Consider the following 22048-nt stretch of genomic DNA (forward strand, 5'->3'; position numbering starts at 1 on the left):
CTTCGAAAATCATGGTTGTTATAAAATAAAAAAGTAAAGTGATCATTTTGAAATAAATAAAAGGGTACAAATAAGTGATGGTTGGAGAAAACAAAAATAATATTTGTTTGAATTGAACCGTGAAGTGAAAGGGTAAGAATTTGAGAGATAAAAAATGTTAGAATTTAAGAAAAAAAAGTTAATGTATTTAGATTGATTCTTGTATTTTTTTTTATATAAATTTCTTTTAGGAGTTTAGTTTCTTAATCCTTTTCACTCTCCGGCCACCGATGACATCCTTCTCCGCCGCCGTAGCTAACTTTTCCGGCATTTCGCCGACTCAAACTTTGCTCTCCTCTCGCCGGCACAAGCTCTTCCAATCTGAATGCTGCGGCTCCTTCTTCCTCTCACGCCCTTTCCATTTCCTTCTGTAAGTGCCTTTCAACCACTGGCTTTATCGATTCAACTCTGTTTTCTCTATTGTTTTCACACTCGCTGTTGCATCAGATGATTATAGTGCTTTTGTAGTTTAGTGCTTTCAATTTTCTCTCTCTCTCTGTTGAACAGCTCATACAACACCCACCAACTTTTCTTCTTCTGCTGTTATACTGCACTATTCCGGAATTGGATGATCTAATTTTACTGTTTTCAATATTTCTTCTTTTGCTCTCAACATGAAAATTAGAGGAGAGAGAGTAACAACTTGATGTGATTATTAAGCTAAGAATGTATACAATTAGAATCTATACATAGGTAGTACTTAGGTAGCATTACTGATAGTAGAGAAATAAATACGAAGATACGTATAATTTTTAAAATATAGAATACGAGACAATGGATCTATATATTATATAATTATGAATTATATAAATTGACAATAAAGATTTATGTGCGCAAGTATGTTTCTGATTATTTTTTGGAGTAGAAAGATGTTTTTCAGGACTGATTCAAAATGATTTGTTTCTTAATTTTACAATCATAATAAAAATTTATAAAATAAGTTTGAGTTTTTAGAAAATTAATGTATTTTTTCTTTTTAAAATTGTGTTAGATGCGTACTACAATTATCAGAAATCCAACAAATACATTTTGAATTGGACACTTCACGAATACGTGTCCTACAAGTGTCATACGAGTGTCGGTGTCCGATACAAGTATCCAACACCGACACACCATTTAAGAGAAATGTCCGAACTTCATAGCTATATACATTACAAGTTTATAATAATATAAAAAATTATAAATTTATTTTATAAATTAAAATGAAAATAAAACTCATAAAAAAATATTAAATATCTAAATTAATTTTTATTATTAATAAATTAGTATCTAATTAATTATAAGTATTTAATTAGGAGTTGTCTAAATTATAATATCCATAGTTAATTAGATAATTGTTAGTTATAATTTTGATAACTAATTAGATATTAATTTATATATAAATAACTTTTTTAATTTATAAAATAATATATAATTTAATCAATATAATAATTAATTATTATTTTTTAAAATTAATTTTTATTTAATGATAATATAATAGTGATTATATATGTTAATAAATTTTGTAAGTTTATCTAAAGATGTAAATTTATACTAAATTTAGATTGCACTAAAATAATACAATTTTACAAAAGCTCGTAAAACTAGTAATTTTGTAAAATAAATTTTCAGCCAGTTAAAATAACTTTTCTTATTATTATAATTGTTCTTGTAAAAATATAAATATTTTTACCTTAATCTCTTACAAACACTCTCCACTAGTCTATTTGCATTAGGATCTTTAGGGTTTATATTTTTAAATAATTTGGCAGTGGAAACACTGTCCCGGGGTCTGTTTGTGTTAGGGTCTGCAGCCACCCATGGCGTCCTTTTCTGCCGCCGTAACTAACTTTTCCGGCATTTCGCCCTCTCGGACTTCGCTCTACCCTCGCCACAAGCTCTTCCAATCTCAATGCCGCCCTTTCTTCAGCTCGCGCTCCTCCCATTTCCTTCTGTTAATGTGATTAATAATAAGCTTTTCAGTTGAATTCAGAATTTTAAATTTCTTCAGTTTGAATATTTGAATGCCAAGAGAAAATTAACAAGTTACGCTGTTCAATAATCTGTTAAATGCTTGTTGTTCTACATACATCTTTTTGTTTGTTATCCATCGCAGAGCATATAAGAGCAAATTAACAAGTTACGCTGTTCAATAATCTGTTAAATGCTTGTTGTTCTGCATACATCTTTTTGTTTGTTATCCATTGCAGATCATATACTATTTTCTGAATTGTGGTAGCATGCATGCTTTTAAATGATGTTTCTTCCTGATTTTAGTTGGATTTTTATGTTATGCTATCTGAAATGGTTTTTCTACCAGGAAGGGTCTTACTTTACCACAGAGAAGAAAAACACCAGACAGCACAATATGCGCTTCATTTACTGGTTGAAACTTTTATGATGGAATAGTGCTTTGTGTTTTGAAAGAGGCATTTGCAAATGTTTTTGATTTTTATGCTTTTTACTAGCAGATGTTACATCAAATGTGGCTTTAGAGGAAAAGCTACCTCCCAAAGGAGAAACCTGGTCTGTGCACAAATTTGGTGGAACCTGTGTGGGAACCTCACAGAGAATAAAGAATGTTGCAGAAATAATTGTTAAAGATGATTCTGAGAGAAAATTAGTGGTTGTCTCTGCAATGTCAAAGGTGACAGATATGATGTATGCCCTTATTCACAAGGCTCAATCACGCGATGAGTCTTATCTATCTTCATTGGATGCTGTTTCGGAGAAGCATAGTGCAACTGCACATGACATTCTTGAGGGAGATAATCTTGCTAGTTTCTTGTCTAAGTTGCAGAATGATATTAGTAATCTGAAGGCGATGCTTCGAGCAATATACATAGGTTATAATCATAAACTCTCTCTTTAATAGTCTCTTTCTTCCATCTGTATATTTGGCACAAAGTTCTATTAATTTTCTGTGTTTGTACATGTCAACACTTTGCTTCCTTGCACTCATGATGTGCTTCCTTTTTTTCTTTCAAGTCAATAAAAACCTTATTGACACAAATCCAAATTAATTATTTGCAATTCTAGTCATTTCTCTTATTTATGCTCAATCACCTTTCACATAATTTGTGTGTGTGATATCTCTTTAAGCATCTTTTCCACAATGGACGCCTTTTTAGTTTTCCATTCATTGTGGAAAAGGTGTCTTCATGGTTGCTTAAATGAATTTGAGCTAAGGAGTTGCATTCTAAGCCTGACTAGCATTCTTAATATCTTGCAGCTGGTCATGCAACAGAGTCCTTTACAGATTTTGTTGTGGGACATGGGGAATTATGGTCTGCTCAGATGTTGTCTCTAGTTATTAGAAAGGTATGATGTTTTAATTAGAAACACATGCTTATCCCCTTTATCTAAATTTGGCTTATTGCAACTTGCTTTTCTTATGGTTCTATAGAGTGGGATTGATTGCAAATGGATGGATACAAGGGATGTCATTATTGTAAATCCTTCTGGTTCTAATCAAGTTGATCCTGACTATTTGGAGTCTGAGCAAAGACTGGAAAAATGGTACTCTTTGAATCCATGTAAGGTAATCATTGCTACTGGATTCATTGCAAGCACACCTCAAAACATTCCTACCACATTGAAGAGAGATGGAAGTGACTTCTCAGCAGCAATTATGGGTGCTCTATTTAGGGCTCGTCAAGTCACAATTTGGACAGATGTGGATGGTGTGTATAGCGCTGATCCCAGAAAAGGTTTGTGACGCTACTTACTTTGTGTCTGAGTTGAGGATTAAATGCATTGTGAGAATTGGTTTATAGTAACCAAATGGAGTTCTAGCTGACTTGTTGAAGTTGATTTTTCTGTCTTATTGTTTGAGTGCTATAACATAATGTTTTGATTAAAATATAAACCATGACATCTTCTGCAGTTAGCGAGGCTGTGATTTTGAAGACATTGTCTTATCAAGAGGCATGGGAAATGGTGAGTTGAATACTGTAGAGCCTCAGTGCTCCTTTGACTCATAAAAATTAAGGATATTAACTTTGGAAATGTCTGTTGTACAGTCTTATTTTGGTGCAAATGTCTTGCATCCCCGAACAATTATTCCTGTAATGAGATATGGCATACCCATTATGATAAGGAACATTTTCAACCTTTCTGCTCCTGGAACAAAGATCTGCCACCCTTCTGTTAATGATCATGAAGATATACAGAACCTGCAAAATTATGTCAAAGGATTTGCAACCATAGACAACTTGGCACTTGTAAATGTTGAGGGGTGAGTTATTCGTGAATTGCTGTCGTGTTACATGATGACTAATAGTTGGCAGTTTTTTCTGCTTGATTATTTATTTTTATTTAAGGTTTTATGTAACCAGTTATAGATTACAATGAGTTTTTCTCTAATGCATTTTTTGCAGAACTGGAATGGCTGGTGTTCCAGGTACAGCCAGTGCTATTTTTGGTGCGGTAAAAGATGTTGGAGCTAATGTTATAATGATATCTCAGGTGCACTTCTAACTTCCATGCACCTCTTCTCGTTATCCACATTGATATATAAGAAATTGCATTCATCATTAACAGCAATTGTGTAGGCTAGTAGTGAGCATTCTGTATGCTTTGCTGTCCCTGAGAAAGAAGTAAAAGCTGTTGCTGAGGCATTGCAATCAAGATTTCGACAAGCTTTGGATAATGGGCGTCTTTCTCAGGTGCTAATCCAACTCTTTTAAAATAAAAATGCATGTTTCTGTTTAACTGACCTCACTCACTTGAGTGATGTCTGACCGAAGATTTCTCATTTTACATTTTGTAGATTTTAAAACTGCATGAACACATTTGAATGCCATTATCTTGATTTGCTTAAGAGGATAAAGACTGAAGTGCCATATTTTCTTTTCTATATGATTTGTTTTCATTGTTGTGTAAGTGTTTATAATTTTTCTATTAATCTTATAATTAACAATATCCGCATATTATGGTTAAAATAAATATGCAAGTTACACACCACTTATTATGGTCTAGGACAGTGGAAGCAAATATCAGTGATGCAGATATTAATAATTGGGACTAGGAAAGACTATTATTTCTGGCATAAATGCCTTCAGCTGATGCCATCCTCCTGCCAGTTCTTTTTTCTTTCTCCTTCATGTAATAATTCTAAGCTTCAAATGTTTTTATATCTCCTAGTTCCCAGCGTCTTTGGCATTTAAAATTTGGCCATCCATCACACCATGAGACTTTTACTTGTGTTAAAGATATGATTTGATTATATTGGAGATATAATTAAATATTACGGTAAATAGAGAGATATGATACGATTCAATAGTGAAATATCTTATTGAATATTTCCCATTATTAAATGTTGATTTCATTCCTTATTATCGTATCCCTTCTTCATTGTAAATAAAAATACTCATATGTGTACACAACACACACAAATAATCATTTCAATATGGTATTAGAGTATTATTACCGTTCTTGCTCCCCGACAGTCACTGCACTCTCCGAGCATTAGTTGCTACTCGGCAGCTCACGTGCTTTGAGCAATTTTTTTGCTCTCCGGCAGCTGCCACACTTTGAGTCTTTGTGCTCTCTGGCAGCCACCACACTTTTCAAGTATTCTTTTGCTTGCTAGCAATAACAATGATCTCCAAGCATTTTTTGCTCTTTGGCAGCTTCCCTACCATCCAATGTTTGTAACAAGCTTGACTCATATGATACATATATTCCAGCTTGTGGGAGCGCTAAAGATATCTTGTCATTATTTACTTTATCAACTCCTGCAACCAATGGCTGACAAGCTTGTGACATATGATACATATGCTCCAACTTAAGGGGCAATGTTAGAGAAGAGATTTGATTATATTAGAGATATAATTTAAATATTACATTAAATAGAGAGATGTGATATGATTTGATAAGGACGTATCTTAACAAATATTTCCCATTATTAAATATTGATTTTGTTCCTTATTAATGTATCTCTTCTTTATTGTAAATAAGAATACTCGTGTCTACACAACACACAGTTACAAACAATCCTTTCAATAATACGCAGTTACTACAATCCTTTCAATAATTTTGGTATCGTAATATACCATTTTCTAATAAAGAAACTGATATAGGACTTAGTAGTGACAGAAAAAAGAGGGGAAGAGAGAACAAAACAAAATAGAGATGATTCAGGGAAATTGGGGAGATAAAAGAATATGTTCACTGCACTTGTGTCATTAACATTCAATCTAGATTTAGCTGTCAAGAATACAACAACCTAACTTTTATGTAGGCAGCTCTCCACCTATGAGCTCTCCACCTATTGTTATTGTTAATCAATCAGCAGCTAGATTCTGTGTTTAGCCTCAATCAATTAGGTACTCTATGCTACTCACTCAAAGCAAGTATATTCACAACCTCTTAACCAAGGCAACTATGCTTGATGCCAAGCCCATCTCCTCTCCAATGACTTAAGTTTGCAAATTGTCCAACTCTAGTGCTGGTCTTGTCCTTGATCCCTCTTTTTACAGGTCTGTGGTTTGTGCCTTGCAGTACGGTACCATCCATAGCTTGCCCTGAACTCAGCTTTGCAGTCAACAAAGTATGTCAATTTATGGCTACTTCTTTTGAGTCTCCTGGAGTTGCAATCAAATGAATCCTTCAATACCTCAAGATCTTTAGACTGTGGTTTGCATTTCACCCTGCCTCTGTGACACCCTTCTCTTTATCGATCTTCTGCAATGCTGAATGTGTTTTTGACCTTGATGATTGAGATCCACTTCCAGTGCAGTCATTTATTTATCTTGTCAATCTTATCTCATGGTGGTGTTACAATCAAGTTGTTGCAATATTGGAGTGTTGTTATTGCCATTGCATAATTTTATGGGTTTTAGACCCTCTTCACTGAACATCGTATTGCTCACTCTATACCAACTTTTTTATGTGATAACCAAAGTGCTGCCTCATTAGCTCAAAATCCAGTGTTACATGCCCAATTGAAGCATATGGAAATTGATCGCTTTGTTCATGAAAAAGTTTTTGTCAAGCACCTTAGAGAGTTATCCACATACAAGGATCAATGGATTGGTTTCCTAACCAAGCCATTGTCTCTTACTTGGTTTCTACAGCTTAGGTCCAAGCTCAAAGTGTTTGAGATTGCTTCCACCTCTCACCAACCTTGGGCTTGTGGGAGAGTGTATTACTCCGTCATTGTAATATGCTTTTCAGTTAATTAGGGTTAGTTACTACTAACTGTCAATTAGTTAGAATCAGTTACATGTTCCCTTTAATTTTTCATTTCTACACAATACAAATATAGTTATACTTTTCTGAGTTCTTTCTGAGTTCTATTATTAACTAGGGATATGCTACTTTTTTGTATTGAAAGTGTGGCGAAAATCTGTTTGTCAATCAAAAGGAATGTATAGCCTCTTGAAATATGCTCCTGTCATTTTCTTCGTAAGATATTTGGATGTGAAATTTGTGTTGAATGGATTGCTTCATTTTTTTCTCCCATGAATTTATGTGCTTATATCTTTTGTTTGTATATTATCACGAAGTATACACTTGAGAGCTAGTAATTTAATTTCTATCAATGAAATTAGTATATCTGACTGAATGATGTTGAAACTTAAAACTGTTTATTTTAATGCTTTGTGGCATTCTAAATCATGTCCTCAGGTTGCAATTATTCCAAATTGTAGCATTCTAGCTGCAGTTGGCCAGAAGATGGCAAGCACCCCTGGTGTTAGCGCCTCCCTTTTCAATGCATTGGCTAAGGTTAGAGAATTATGATAAAGATATTGCCTATGTTTGAGATTTTTGTTATAATTTTTCATGTGTGTAATGTTCAAACTTGTTTTCTTGAACAGGCCAATATAAATGTCCGTGCTATAGCACAAGGTTGTTCTGAGTACAATATTACTGTTGTTGTGAAGCGAGAGGATTGTATAAAGGCTTTGCGAGCTGTCCATTCCAGATTTTATCTCTCAAGAACCACCATATCAATGGGCATTATTGGACCTGGATTAATTGGAAGTACACTACTTGACCAGCTAAGGGATCAGGTGCAGTTTCTGTAGACAACTTTGTATGAATGAATAATTATTTTGGTTAAAAAAGAACACAATGTTTTGGTGTATATTTTGCCTTTTTATTGTCCTAGGTATGAGATTAACTAATACTTTTTTAGTTTAAAATTGCACGTCAATTCAAGGAAAATGATGCCTATGATGGAAGAAACGATGTTTATTTTAGTAACATGTAATTGCTTTATTCTGAAGCTGCATCAATTTTATCTGAGTTTTGCAGATTAAAATAATTCTTCAAAAGAATTTAATTCTGATCTTGTTAAAATTATGACTGTTATTGTATTTTACAACTTTCATAAAACTGCTTTTTGGATGTGTTCCTATTCCAAGGGTTGAACGTTATTCAATATATTTTTCTTTGTAATGTACTCTTTCTTTTTCCATATATGTAAAATATACATCAGCTGAGCTAGTACTTAATGATTTTTCATCACATTCAAATTCAAGCTGGTGTCAGAAGTTAATGAGAGACCAAGGTGGACTTTTCTCAGACCCAGAGAGATATAGAAAATTGGTTGGGAAACTCATTTATCTCACTATAACAAGACCTGATCTTTCTTATCCAGTGGGAGTTGTGAGTCAATTTATGCAAAAACCCCACATTGATCATTGGAATGTTGTGATTCACATTCTGAAATATGTATAAGGAAACCCAAGACAGAGATTGTTGTAAGAGAACAAGGGAAATACTAAAGTCTTAAGGTATTGTGATGCAAATTGGGCTGATTGTCCCATTGGCAGGAGATCTTCGATAGAATACTGTGTATATCTTGGAGGGAACCTTTTATCTTGGAAAAGTAAGAAATAAAGTGTTATTGCTCGATCTAATGTAGAAACTGAATATAGATCTATAGCCCTAACTACATGCGAACTTGTGTGGATTAAACAACTCCTTCAAGAATTGAAATTTCGTGAAAATGAATAGATGAAGTTGTATTGTGACAACCGGGAAGCTCTTAATATTGTCTCCAATCCGGTCTTTCTTGAGAGAATTAAAAATATAAAGTTTGATTGTCATTTTGTTAAAGAGATACTGTTGTCCAAAGATTTTAGAGTTTGCCAGCTCTAATGAACAACTTGCAGACATTCTGACTAAATCTCTAATAGGACTGAGGATTAAGTTTATATGTTCCAAGCTTGGTGCATATGATCTATATGCTCTAGCTTGAGGAGGAGAGTTGAAATGTAATGTTATTTTCATTAATTTTTCCTTTGTGTGTACCCCAACTTTAGGGTTAGGGTTTTAGAAAAGTGCCTTGCCTCTTCTTTGTATCTTATATATACATCGATAAAAGCCCAACTGTATAGGTTGAATACACTGTCTTCCATTCATCTTATTTGTTTAAGTGGCGTGTCTTTATTTTATCATATTAGCATACTGGAATTGAAATATGTGGCAAATTTACCTGACAACTTTTAATGCAGGCCTCAACCCTGAAAGAAGAATTCAACATTGATTTGCGTGTAATGGGCATACTTGGTTCAAAGTCAATGCTGCTTAGTGATGCGTAAGTTGAATCATTCTGACTGAAATAGCTTTTTGAATGCTCATTACACTTTCTTGCCTGTACAGCCAAGAGTGTCTTTATGTGAGTAAGCTAACTTCACTTTACATCTCTCTTTTTATCTTTTTTGGAAAGCTTTTTTGGTTTTCATATATCATTTATGCATTCTTATTTAAATAAAAGAAAATTATCATTAGAAGGAAAGAAAAGGTTGAATGAAATTTCATGAGCAAGTGGACATATGCAGTTTCACCCAAAATGAAGTTGTGTAAATTTCACACAAATATTGTTCTATTATCACGTGTTTGTTTTATTGTTCTTAAAGAAGTATTATAAATCTTAGAGATGGACCTCTTTTGTCTTTTACCTTTTATCTGTGCATTATTATTGACTAAGTTTGTTTTTGTTCAATCATTATATACTGTTATTGCTCTTTGCAGGGGCATTGACTTAGCTATATGGAGAGAACTTAGAGAGGAAAAAGGAGAAGCGGCTGATTTGGAAAAATTTGTTCAACATGTACATGGAAATCATTTTATACCCAACACAGCACTAGTCGACTGCACAGCTGACTCTGTCATTGCTGGCTATTACTATGAGTGGTTGCGCAAAGGAATACACGTAATTACTCCTAACAAGAAAGCAAATTCAGGACCACTTGAGCAGGTAAAGAAGTGCACGTTGTCTTTGGGATGGGTAGCGTCTGTTATTGACTTATCTGGTGTAATCAATGCTGTATGATTTTGACACTACTAAGTACAAGCCAATGTTTTCTGCAAGTACACTGCTGGATACTGAAATTCCAATTTGGATTTAATTATTTTCTATTTTTTTGTTTTTTTAGTTAGAGAATAAATCATTTAAAGGAAAAGTGAATTTCTTGTTTATGATTTTTTTTGGCTAGACCACAAGCAATATTAAGGAATCTGGATAGGCTGCTTTCATTGTTATTTCTATCATTTTAGTCATATATCCATTGACTGGAAGCTGTCGTTTTATTTTTCTTTTCATTTTTCAAAACCAAAATATTTTTTTTTGCCACCATTTTTATTTGCTAATATCAGATTAAGTGCTGTTTTGCTGTCCAACATAAGCTATATCAATACAAGGTAATATTCAGTCACATACTCTATTATTAGCTGAGTCATCCAGCATATTCAGTTTGGCTAATTATCAAAGTGATAGGCTGGTTATTGTAAGAGTGTTGGAGATCTTAAATTTACTAAATATATTTCTAAATTATAATATATAAATGGTGTAAACCTCACTTTGCAACACTGTTCAAGCTAATTTTGTAAGGTTGAGTTAGACTTAAAATATGTTGGAATAGGGATTAAATATAGGTAGAAAGTAGTTCTATTGGAAAACTGTTATATGCTGTACCCAGGAGTTGTACCTAGGACTAGGACTGTAGTTTTGATTTGCTCTTCCCTCTACTCATTGTATCGGAATTCTATCAATATGAATGAGAACATATGAGGAGTGATTAAGCTCTATCAAATGTAGTCTCTTTTATTTATCTCAACTAAATTCACTTTCTAAGATAGTATAAAGTCAATCCTAGTGATGTTTGTTAGATCTATCCTACCACCTATTATCGAACCATTCACAAATATCTTGTTCCATGTTTGTGATGTCTAATTTTCGCCATGAAGGAGTGTGTTGGAGATTCCACTTTTACTAGAGATATGATTGACTTATAATATATAGTGTAAATCTCACCAAGTTGGTTTTATGAGTTTGAATTAGACTTAAAATATACTTTCTAAGACAAAGTAAGCTATTACAAGACTATGTAGGCTTTTACAATATAAGACTTTGTACCAGGCAAGTTTCTCAGTTTTATTTTGAGTCGAACTCAGTTTATAAAGACTCACATAGTTTCAGATTAAAACAATTTTCTCACTCATTTTTTCACTCTAAACCAGTTTTCACTGAACTCTGATAACGAGTTGCACAAGTGTTCTAACCGGATCTTATTCTATGAAATGGAAAATTAGAGTAGTTACTGACAGTAAAATGTAAAGCTTTATAAGTATAACATGTGACAATTAAATCTGGCTGTAAAGCAATCTGCAATGTCTTTTCTTGTCATCTTTAATTGGAATTTTGAAAAAAAAAATATTACTTTTACACTGTGTGATGTTCATTGTATAGTTCTTAATGTCTATGCTCAACTTTTACAATAAAACTGCTACAGAAAACAACAGTAGGCAATGGGTTGGGATCATGTTCTGGTGGTTGAACTACTTTGATTATATGTTTTAATAGTTTTTTTTTTGGTAATTCTTGAAGTGCTTTCTTTCTTTAAGCTTAGGCAGCTTTTGCTAGTACATATACTGTTTGTAATGATGGTTACTTTGTAGTCTACTTACTTACTATCTCTGGAGATTTTTCATACCTTTGTTCTCTACATCCAGTATTTGAGGTTAAGAGCTCTTCAAAGGCAATCCTACACACACTACTTCTATGAAGCTACGGTTGGGGCTGGTCTTCCCATTGTCAGCACTTTACGTGGCCTCCTTGAAACTGGAGACAGAATATTGCAAATTGAAGGCATATTTAGGTATTTTTTGATGTGTTATTCCTTTTTTTTCCAGCAAAATATTTGTATGGACTGTCAAATTCTGAAGTCTTGCATTGTCTCATTTTGTCCAATCCCTTGCAATTTTCTTACTCTTAACACAAAAACAAATTAAAACACTGTTTTAACTAGAATAGAGGTGCAAAAAGTATCACTAAGTTGTTTGCCATCCCAATTATCTTGGCACCACTAACAACATCAATCATCTGCAATATCTCAAAATCACATTAAAACAAAAGAAAATAATACAAGATCGTGGAGGGACTAAACCAAACCAAACCCACTATTTAGCAACAAATCTATAACATGGTAACTCAAACATATTCGTAAAAGTTTCTGGAGAAATAAATCCAGCTATGTTATCCCACCAACATTAACCCTAGGAGTTAACTGAGTCACACTCAATCCATAGTTTGTTCTTTAGAAAAAAAGTCATTTCCATATTCTAAACTCCCAGAAAAGCCATGAATCATCCAATTATAGAAGATCTATAGTCTCTAAAAATTCCACCACACCATGCTCTTCCTGGTGTCCCCTCTGCAGCACCATCTGTGTTACATTTCACCCAAAGAAACTTGTGGAGGAGTCTTCCTCAGAACAGGTATGTATTGTGGTGCCTTCCTTGCATGTGCCTCCACAGCAAAACTATTCAATGTCATCAACTCTTGCACTGAGGAGTGCATGCATCCCTTACAGAAATGAACTACCCTATTGTATCAGCAAAATTGATTTTTTAATTCTGTCAGAACTTAGATCGTATTTTGTGCATAATCAATGTCTAGAGGCATTATTCATTTACCATTCACTGTAAGTATTGCTTCTGGCTCTGCAGTGGGACTTTGAGTTACATATTTAATAACTTCAAAGATGGCCGGGCTTTTAGTGAGGTAGTTGCTGAAGCAAAGGAAGCTGGTTATACTGAGCCAGATCCAAGGGATGATCTGTCTGGAACAGATGTTGCTCGAAAGGTACAGTGTGGTATATGTTTATCAAATTTTGTTGTCAAATGTTAATTAATTCCTTTATGCTGTGTATAAAGCCCCCATTCTTTAATTTGTATCACGTGACATGTATGCTATACCAATACTCTTAAATACTTCATTGGTACAAATATGTGAAGTATTATGAAAGTCCAATATTGTTGCTACATGAGACAGAAACATGTAAGCATATCCCTTGATGAACCAAAAATGAAAATTGTTATCTTTATGAATGATTTCAAGAAGGGAATGAGATTGATACTATTGCTAATTGGAGGGCACATCGGTTGACGAAAAGAAAAAGTGTTATTGGGGTATATTTACCCAAATGATATCATATTGAAAGGATTGTTTTTAATTGTGTTGTGTACACATGACTTTTCTTATTTATGAAGAAAAAGACATACAATACAATAATAAGAAACAAGATCAATGATTAATAATGACAAATATTTGCTAAGATATTTCTCTATTTGATGTAATAAAATATCACATTTGCCTATTTAATGTGATAGTCATATTTAACCATTAACTACAATGTGAATCTTGGTTAATGATAGCATTTTTATGCTTCATGTAATCCTGGAAGTGGCCATTTAAATTCAACATCATGAAGCTACTTTGACTCTACAGGTTATAATTCTTGCCAGGGAATCTGGATTAAAGCTAGAACTATCTAATATTTCAGTTGAAAGCCTTGTGCCAGAACCACTACAAGTAAGAAATAATTTCTATTGATTATGCAGTTTTTAGTTTTAGTGTGACCATTTTGATTTACAACTGTTTTGATGAATCGGTGCAGGTTTGTGCATCAGCTCAGGAGTTTATGCAAGATCTACCAAAATTTGATCAGGACTTCACAAAGAAACAAAAAGATGCAGAGAATGCTGGGGAAGTGAGTATTAACTGCTTTAACCATGCATAATTCATGCACAAATATTTTAGTATTTGTTGTTTGTGAAAAGTTTTACAAATTAGAAAAATTGCTACTATATTTTCTTTTTATTTTTTTATTTTCAAAGGGTTGTACAGGTAATTATATCTTGTATGTTTTAATTTTGCATAGCGCATGAGGTGGAAACAAAGTAACACTCATTTGCATATTTACCTTGATTTCATTTAAAAAAGTAAGACCATAGATTTATGTAATAGAAACTAATTTTAGATACCAAAATAATTAATTAATCTATTGACTAGATTAGAGACTATTTTATAAATTAAAAAATTATTGATATTTAAAATAGTTTATATTATTAATAAAAATTTATAAAATAGTTTTGAAATTGATATTAGCTACCAAGGTTTTAACTATTAACTATTTATGTTCTAAATTAGTCTCTAAAAAATAGAGACTAATTTAGAATCTAAAGTAGTAGTAACTAATTTAGATATCAATTTAGAAACCATTTTATAATATTTTATTAATAATAGAAACCACACTAGATATCAATAATTTTTTAGTCTATAAATCAGTATCTAATTTAGTCAATATAATGACTAATGTGTTGTCTCTAAATTTTATTACTATTTAATGATTTTCTTGTAGTGGTATATAGTACATACATCTCTCATCTCTCATCTCTCGTCTCTCGTCTATATATTATGTCCTTAATCAAAAGTTCATACATTTTTCATGCCCCTCAACATAACTCTGAGATTGTTATATTTGAACTCTGAAGGTGTTGAGATATGTGGGAGTGGTGGATGTGATTAATAGAAAAGGAGTGGTAGAGCTGCGAAGATACAAGAAGGATCATCCATTTGCACAATTATCAGGATCGGATAATATCATTGCATTTACAACAAGAAGGTATAAGGATCAGCCTATGATAGTTCGTGGCCCAGGAGCTGGTGCTCAAGTCACAGCTGGTGGAATATTTTCTGATATTCTACGTCTTGCTTCATATCTTGGTGCTCCATCTTAAAGAAGCCTCAACCTGCAACCATAATTTTGTATGATCTATCTGCTTATCTTGATTTGCTTAGTAGATTGCTTCTTAAAACTTAATAATTATGTTAGTCTCTCTTTATTTTCTATCTTTTCTTTGGAACATTAATAAGGGAATGGAGCAGAATTGCATTAACCTTCACTGTGAGTTGTATGTAAAGGAAATGGAAATTAGCAGAAATATCATGAAAAAGAGAAATGTTTATTTTATGTTCTATTTTCTTGTTTTAAACAGGAAGCTACATTTTAGTTAATTTTTATAATACACGAAATTCTTAATAGAAGCAAATGATCATGAATGTGTTCCCTATTGTTTTAATGTACTATTTTTGTAACTAATAGTGTTTTATCATTGATTTAATTATTTTAGAAAGTAGAATAAGGTTTTAAATTGATTTAAAATTATTATTTCATTTTATTATAGACATGAAATATTAGGGGCGTTTAGGATTCCACATGGTTGTTTTTTTATTAGGAAGTCATGTTCAATATAACACTCAAACTCGTTTGGGTTTTATTTTAATTTAATATAAAATTTGAACTAAATTGGTTTACATTAGTTTTGTTGCCTTTTGTTTTTCTATAATTGTTAAACATATCTTTATGCAAGGTTGTTAAACTTTTCATATTGAAAAAAGGTTAAATAAAGAGATAGTGTAATTTTTTTTATAACTATTTCATTCTTTTTTATTTTTAAATAGATAACAATTTTTTTTTTCATTTTTTATACTATTTTACATTTTAATTTTAATTATAATTTGAAATTTTAGTATTTTGAATCTCAAAAATATTATTGTAATGTATAAAATAAAAAAGAAGAAAAAAAAGATAAATAATGGAAAAAGTTATTCATCTCTTTAAAACAATCACACGTAGCAAATGGTAACACGAATAACTCTCAGAGGAAGGATATGATAAGAATTGTCACAAGGTGGTAAATTGAGAAGGTGAAGAACACAAATGTTTAACATTTTTCACTTATATGCTTCAAGAATACGACCGTTGCTTGATGCATGTGATGAAATCTCTTTTTGCTTAGTAACCATAATTTTTCTTTAGATAATTTGATTCACTCTTAAATTTACCTTTAAAGCTATGTATGAAATGTTGCATGTTTAAATAGTCTACTATTCACATTTGCTCTTCAAAATTTCATTTTAAAGCTATATTGGACAATTAGTTTTGAGATGTTTTACTCTTGACAAACATGTTTAAAATGTATTAAGATTAAAGAATGAATAATAAGATTAAATTATATGAAAATTTACGTTTTAATCACGATTTATATATTAATCTCAATCCAACAACAACTAAAAGAAATGTACATTATTTTATTTTTATGTATTTATTAGACCGAATATTAAACATTTATTTGATTGTCGGACTATTTTTTGCAAGTATCCTAAAGAGAAGAATAGAATGCGTCCTAAGGAGTTAGAAGAGAAGAAGTGAAGGTAACACTGAATGACCAAAACGAAGTCAATTATTCTTCATCCGGTGAAAAGTTCCCTTTTTTACGAGAACATATATAAATGTTAGTAGCAATCTCAAGAAACGTTTTTAATCTTAACATGGGACAGTGTATTCCATGAGGATCGAGTTCTGTTTCCTCAGAATATCTATGCTGCATGTGCTCACATAAAGAATGTGCTGTGTTTAGTCTCTCCAAACAACAAATTGTGTATTAATATTTCTTCACGTAACATCCACTCAAGATTCAAACTGCATGCTCCTCACAACAATCGGGCTCCTCACAAAATGCTTCCCATCTGTCCATGTCAAGCTACCAAATCTGTAATCTCCATGAAACTTCTGAGTGCACAAAAAACTGACATTGAAGCTAAGCACGCGTGTATCTGAGTTGAAACTCAAAGTTTGAGGTTCAACTCTCACTTTTATGCCAAATGGAACCTTCACTAGAGCTTTGTAGACAGCAGTTATGTTCCCAACATTTGTCACTCTTCTCATTACTGTTGCAGTGTTCTTCAAGTTTGGAACTGATATGGAAGGAAGGTTGAGGTTCAATTCTTGGTGCTTTTCTTTCTTACAACTTGTGGTGGTGTTGCTCACTTTGCCAATGGATGCACTACTGTGACCCATGGAACAGAGGAATTGGACATAATCCTCTGTGGTTGTGTCATATATGAGTCCTGGATCCATTGCTTTGTTGGGATCCATGTGTCCACCACCAATGTCAAAAGGGTCTGCTGCTTTGTGTGTAGAACCCTCTTCTGATATAACATTTCCATCTGTTCCAGTTTGATATGCTGCATAATTTTTTAGTTCAATAATAGTTAGAGCAATGATATGTTAGTTCAATAATAGTTAAGCAATCATCAAGTTATCAATGTATCATTTTTCTAATGGTTAATTTGGAGATTATATGTAAAGATGTAATTTTTAAAGAAAATGATACTTTAATCCTGAGAGTTGTATATAACTTTGATGTATGAAATAAATATATATAAAAAATGTGGATTCTCAATGTATCATTATTAAATTTTTAATATCTATTGATTTTTACTTAAAAAAATCATTAAATAATAATCAAAGTTAGAGATAAAAAATAATTGGTCCCTATATTAACTAAATTAGATATTATTTTTATTATTTGTGTTAATAATAAAAACTACTTTACAAATTAATAATTTTTTTAATTTATAAAATAACATCTAATATAATCTAACCAATTATTTTAGTTTATAAATTTAGTTTTTATTTAATATTTTTTTTTAGTGAGTCACTCACCTGTTGTTACCAGAGCTGATCTTATGGCTGCAGGTGACCAAGTTGGGTTCTTGGATTTCATGAGAGCTGCTATTCCTGCCACGTGAGGACAAGACATTGAAGTTCCAGACAAGAATGCAAATCCACTGTTCTTTGTAGTTCCTTTCGAAGGAAATGCAGCCAAAATGTCCACACCTGGAGCACCTATATCAGGCTACCTCCATGAATCATCCCCCAAGTTCAGGTTAATGATGATATCATGGAATTAAAAGTGGAGTAAGAGCAATAGTTATTTGTTTACATGGCAAGTTTCTTAGTATTTGTGCGACACGGACACAGATACAGATATACTTATAGAAATTCAATAAATATTCATTGAATTTGACACTTCACCGATACGTATCATACAAGTATCATATAAATATCAATATCTGATATATGTGTCTGACACAATGTGTCCGAGTCTCATATCCGAGTCTCATATCTCATAGTTTCTGAAAAAAAAATCTGGTTTGATTAAAAATAAGTCAGGCATGTAAGTTGAGGTCCAGATATATACCTTTAGCACTGTGGGAGACATGCTACTGGGTCCTCTAGACGAGAAAGAAGCAACTCGTGGTGATGCCCATTTTCCAATAACAGTCGTGGGAAAACTCAGGCTTGCTGTTGGAAACCTTTCAGATATGCATAATATTAACCAAAATGAACATTTTAGAAGCCAATGTCATCATCAGTTTGTGCATGTTAGCTCACCTTGATCGTCTAATATAGGTTAATATCTGTGTCCCCGTTTCATAATCTACCTTGATACATGGAAACAAACCACATTGATTGAGGCCATCTTCATGATATTGTGCATATACTAGTCCAACTCCTCCAGCTTCTTTCACTGCAAGTGATGCAGAAACAATGTCCTGTTGATCTGATACAGAAAAGCATAGAACAATTTTGCCTGCTGCCATAGTTGCATTTAGACTTCCAGATTGGCAAGCCTTGCTTGAAAGGAAGACACAAACAGTAAATACATAATTTACAAGAATGCAACATAGAAGAAATGGTAAAACTGAAGGGAGTTCTCACGCCAAATTCTCTGATGAGTCCAGAGCAATACGTTCAGAATATGTGAGCCCAACAGATTCAAGATTATGTTTTCCAGTATCAATGGACTGTCCCTATATAGCAATAATCACAGGTTCAAATATACTTTTAATTCCCATAAATATGACTTCAGGTGAGTTAATTTCTATGCACTACAGTGTAAAAATTTGCACTATTAGCCCATTATAAATCACTGTTGATATAACTCAAGTAGAGATCAATGAATTTATCATAGGTAACTATTTGTAGCCAAGTATGAGTTAGAATCCACATTGGTTAAAAATTCGTAGGGAGTATAATTGTTATCTCTAGGATCGATGAACGAAGAGTCAAAAGCATGACTGGGAAGGTGAAGGTCATTTTGTAACAATACCGACAGACCGGCAGCGTTCGAGTTACCAGATGACTGAACTAACGGTGTGCCTGTATCCTAACAAACGGATAAGAGTGTTAATTCTTATTAGGGATTGTAAAGCATGGTTAAACGGTCATTGGGCTAGGTAATCCTTTTGTCTAGAAAAAGTCCAATAAAACAGTATAAATAGAAGGGGCCTCAAGACGGAGAGAATGTTACTGTTGATTCTAATACTAAGTCATAAAGTCAACTTTCATTGACTTGAGCATAGAAGTATTTCTACTGATACCTACCTTCCCACCTTCTGGGACATCTGAATAAGTGAGGACATGGATAGGGTATATTCAGTCTCGAACAAGTTGTATGAATAATAATATATATAAGAAAAGAGATAAAAATTTATTGTTTCAAGATTTTGGGTTGAATGTAACTCATAATTTATTGGTGTTTGTGTCAGATCTGTCCTATAATTTTGCAGAAACTAAAATTAGTGTAACTTTTTTCTATAGAACCAAAAGTCCAAACCATGTATAAAGGTATCAGCATATTTCACCAATTTGATTTGAAAATAGTTGCAGCATACCCACACAGTGAGGTTATTTCCAAGAGTGATGGCAGCTGGAAAGGCCCTATCTATGGTGGTAGCTCCAACTGTGATGATCCATGGTGCAGTATTTGTAATGGTTTGAGAGAGAGGACCAGAATTTCCAGCAGAACAAACAACTGTGATTCCCTTAGCAGTTGCATGAAAAGAACCAATTGCTATTACATCACGTTGATCAACATATGAGAACAAGGGAATGGAAAAGCCAAGAGAAACAGTTAAAACATCAACACCATCATAAATAGCCTTGTCAAAAGCTTTCAGGATATCAGCATCAGTGCAATCTCCAATTGGAAAGTTCCAGCAAGCCTTGTAGATGGCTAAGTGAGCCAAAGGTGCTCCTCCTCTGGCTAAACCAGAAGCAAGTCCTCTGTAGTTTGCATTTCCAACAAAGTTTCCAGCTGCTGTGGAAGCTGTGTGAGTGCCATGGCCAATAGCATCTCTTGCTGAGAGATATTCATTGGTGTTGTTTCCATGAAGAAGCTTCTTAGTCTGATCAGTTATTCCTTTCAGAAACCATCTTGCACCTATTATCTTCTTGTTACAATTGGTGGAGTTGAAGTGCTCTCCCACTTGACAAACTCCTTTCCACCTTGATGGGATTTGTCCCATTCCTTCATCATTGAAACTTGCAGACTCTGGCCAAATGCCTTCAAGAAACCACAATTCTCATTGGTTACATAACTACATTGCAATGTCTGCTTAGTGTTTAGTTCAATATTAGAAAATCATTAAATAAAAACCAATTTCTAGAGACTAATCAGTTACTTAGAAATTATTTTAGAAACTAAAAGTTGTTGATTTCTAAATTAGTTTTTTATCATTGATAAATAGTTTCTAAATTTAAGGTTTTAACTACCTGTATCAATTACACCTATGATGGCTCCTTCACCCAAGTTGCTGTTAGACAAAGCAGATTTAGAAGTGGAATGATGGATCCCAATGAAGTCCCAGCTTCTGGTTGTGTGGAGTTTGTGAATGCCATTTGGAATGACAGAAACTACCCCAGGAAACTCTGCATTACATGGTACAAATTATATAACTTTTAAAAGGTTCTGAGATGGGTTAAACAACAATCATCATCATAATTAATGCAAGGATCATACTTGCTATTGCTTCTGCTTGATGTTTTGTCAATCTTGCAGCAAACCCTGAAAAACCATGCTTGTAGCTGTAAAGAATTGAACTCTTTGCAGCTTCTTTGCTTCAGAACAAAAAGAAAACACTTGCAGTTACTTTATTTATTGATCTTCATTGAAGTATCACAAGATAATGGGAAAAGGAGTGTGTGAATGCCACGAACCATACCTTCCTAGAAGTGAGGATAACATTTTGTTGTGATACTTTTTAGTAAGTTGTGGATTTTGATGTATCTTATCTCCCATGTATACAATGTGCACCTAGAAAGAAGCATTTATTCAGATACTATGCATTCATATATGTATGAACATGTATACTAAAGTAGAATTAGAAACTTGAGTTGCACTCACAGAGCTTGTATCTGCAGAAATTGCCACAGAGTTTTGCAGTAAAAGAAGAGCAGAAGCTGCAAGCAATTGGGCCATTCTTTCCCATCTCCAGTTTCTTGAATTGGTTTCCATTATCAAATACTAAGGAGAGTTTCAAAGGGTTTCCAAATGCATAAAAACAACACAAAGTTGTTGCAAGTTCTTGTGTGCTTCATAAAGCTGCATTCTTAGTATGTAATGATGCATAAAATATAACTTTTTTGAAAATAAAAGAAGCTGGGTCCTTTCCTTTTGTGCAGAGCACTTTGTCATTTTTATGCTTATTCTGATGAAAAATATGCATAATAAAAATGTTTCTTTCATATCATATCATATCATATCAAACAAAACACTCCCACTTTACAACTTATTTTAATAATTTGTATTAAAATATAAAATAATATAATTAAAATAGTAATATAAAGTGGTTTTGAATGGTGCCATTCCATCAATTTGTTTTACTCTAATATTACTAATTTTGGTCAATGTAATAAATGTTCATGTGATGTAACATCTCTTGTGTTTTGTCACATATAACTAAATTGAAAAAAAGATGTCAAATCAAACTCAGAAGAAAGAATCTTTAGATTAATATAAATATTTCTCAGGAACTGTTTGTTAAGTTAAGGGAAAAGGGAAAAGGGAAGTTTTTTTTGTCTATTTCAAATTCACAAACATT

The 22048-nt window shown here is 32.9% G+C and overlaps 2 protein-coding genes across 3 annotated transcripts; one reads left to right on the forward strand and one right to left on the reverse strand.

Moving 5' to 3' along the window:
• The first annotated feature begins 51 nt into the window (after positions 1-51).
• LOC137836180 (bifunctional aspartokinase/homoserine dehydrogenase 2, chloroplastic-like) lies at positions 52-15287 on the forward strand. Of its 2 annotated transcripts, none has more exons than XM_068645044.1 (18): positions 52-409; positions 2339-2403; positions 2490-2864; positions 3251-3339; positions 3425-3728; positions 3905-3957; positions 4041-4255; positions 4398-4485; positions 4572-4685; positions 7651-7749; positions 7842-8036; positions 9486-9568; positions 10006-10231; positions 11986-12131; positions 12982-13117; positions 13763-13846; positions 13932-14024; positions 14809-15287. In XM_068645044.1, exons 1-18 carry the CDS (start codon positions 270-272, stop codon positions 15052-15054), a joined length of 2751 nt encoding a protein of 916 aa, XP_068501145.1. In that variant the 5' UTR covers positions 52-269; the 3' UTR covers positions 15055-15287. The 2 variants fall into 2 exon arrangements, with proteins under 2 accessions (XP_068501145.1, XP_068501137.1); XM_068645036.1 differs by lacking the exon at positions 52-409 and adding an exon at positions 1728-1978.
• A 1245-nt stretch (positions 15288-16532) lies between these two features.
• Positions 16533-21673, reverse strand: LOC137828069 (subtilisin-like protease SBT3.9). The gene is made up of 10 exons (XM_068634489.1): positions 21352-21673; positions 21170-21261; positions 20968-21065; positions 20721-20876; positions 19841-20511; positions 18885-18976; positions 18558-18800; positions 18364-18478; positions 17826-18018; positions 16533-17344 (listed from the first exon to the last, which is right to left on the reverse strand). The coding sequence occupies exons 1-10, from the start codon at positions 21460-21462 to the stop codon at positions 16788-16790; spliced, it is 2328 nt and encodes a 775-aa protein (XP_068490590.1). The 5' UTR covers positions 21463-21673; the 3' UTR covers positions 16533-16787.
• Positions 21674-22048: the final 375 nt, after the last annotated feature.

The sequence above is a fragment of the Phaseolus vulgaris genome, chromosome 11 (assembly GCF_000499845.2).
Source record: "Phaseolus vulgaris cultivar G19833 chromosome 11, P. vulgaris v2.0, whole genome shotgun sequence".
NCBI lineage: Eukaryota > Viridiplantae > Streptophyta > Magnoliopsida > Fabales > Fabaceae > Phaseolus > Phaseolus vulgaris.

Excerpts from the sequence above, each read along its gene's own strand:
- LOC137836180 (XM_068645044.1), top strand. The coding sequence starts at position 270 with ATGACATCCTTCTCCGCCGCCGTAGCTAACTTTTCCGGCATTTCGCCG. Across the intron at positions 2,865-3,250 it reads GCTTCGAGCAATATACATAG|CTGGTCATGCAACAGAGTCC; the intron begins GTTATAATCATA and ends AATATCTTGCAG. Across the intron at positions 7,750-7,841 it reads TTTTCAATGCATTGGCTAAG|GCCAATATAAATGTCCGTGC; the intron begins GTTAGAGAATTA and ends TTTCTTGAACAG.
- LOC137828069 (XM_068634489.1), bottom strand. The coding sequence starts at position 21,462 with ATGGAAACCAATTCAAGAAACTGGAGATGGGAAAGAATGGCCCAATTG. Across the intron at positions 20,877-20,967 it reads TCAAGCAGAAGCAATAGCAA|AGTTTCCTGGGGTAGTTTCT; the intron begins GTATGATCCTTG and ends CATGTAATGCAG. Across the intron at positions 18,479-18,557 it reads ACCTATATTAGACGATCAAG|GTTTCCAACAGCAAGCCTGA; the intron begins GTGAGCTAACAT and ends CATATCTGAAAG.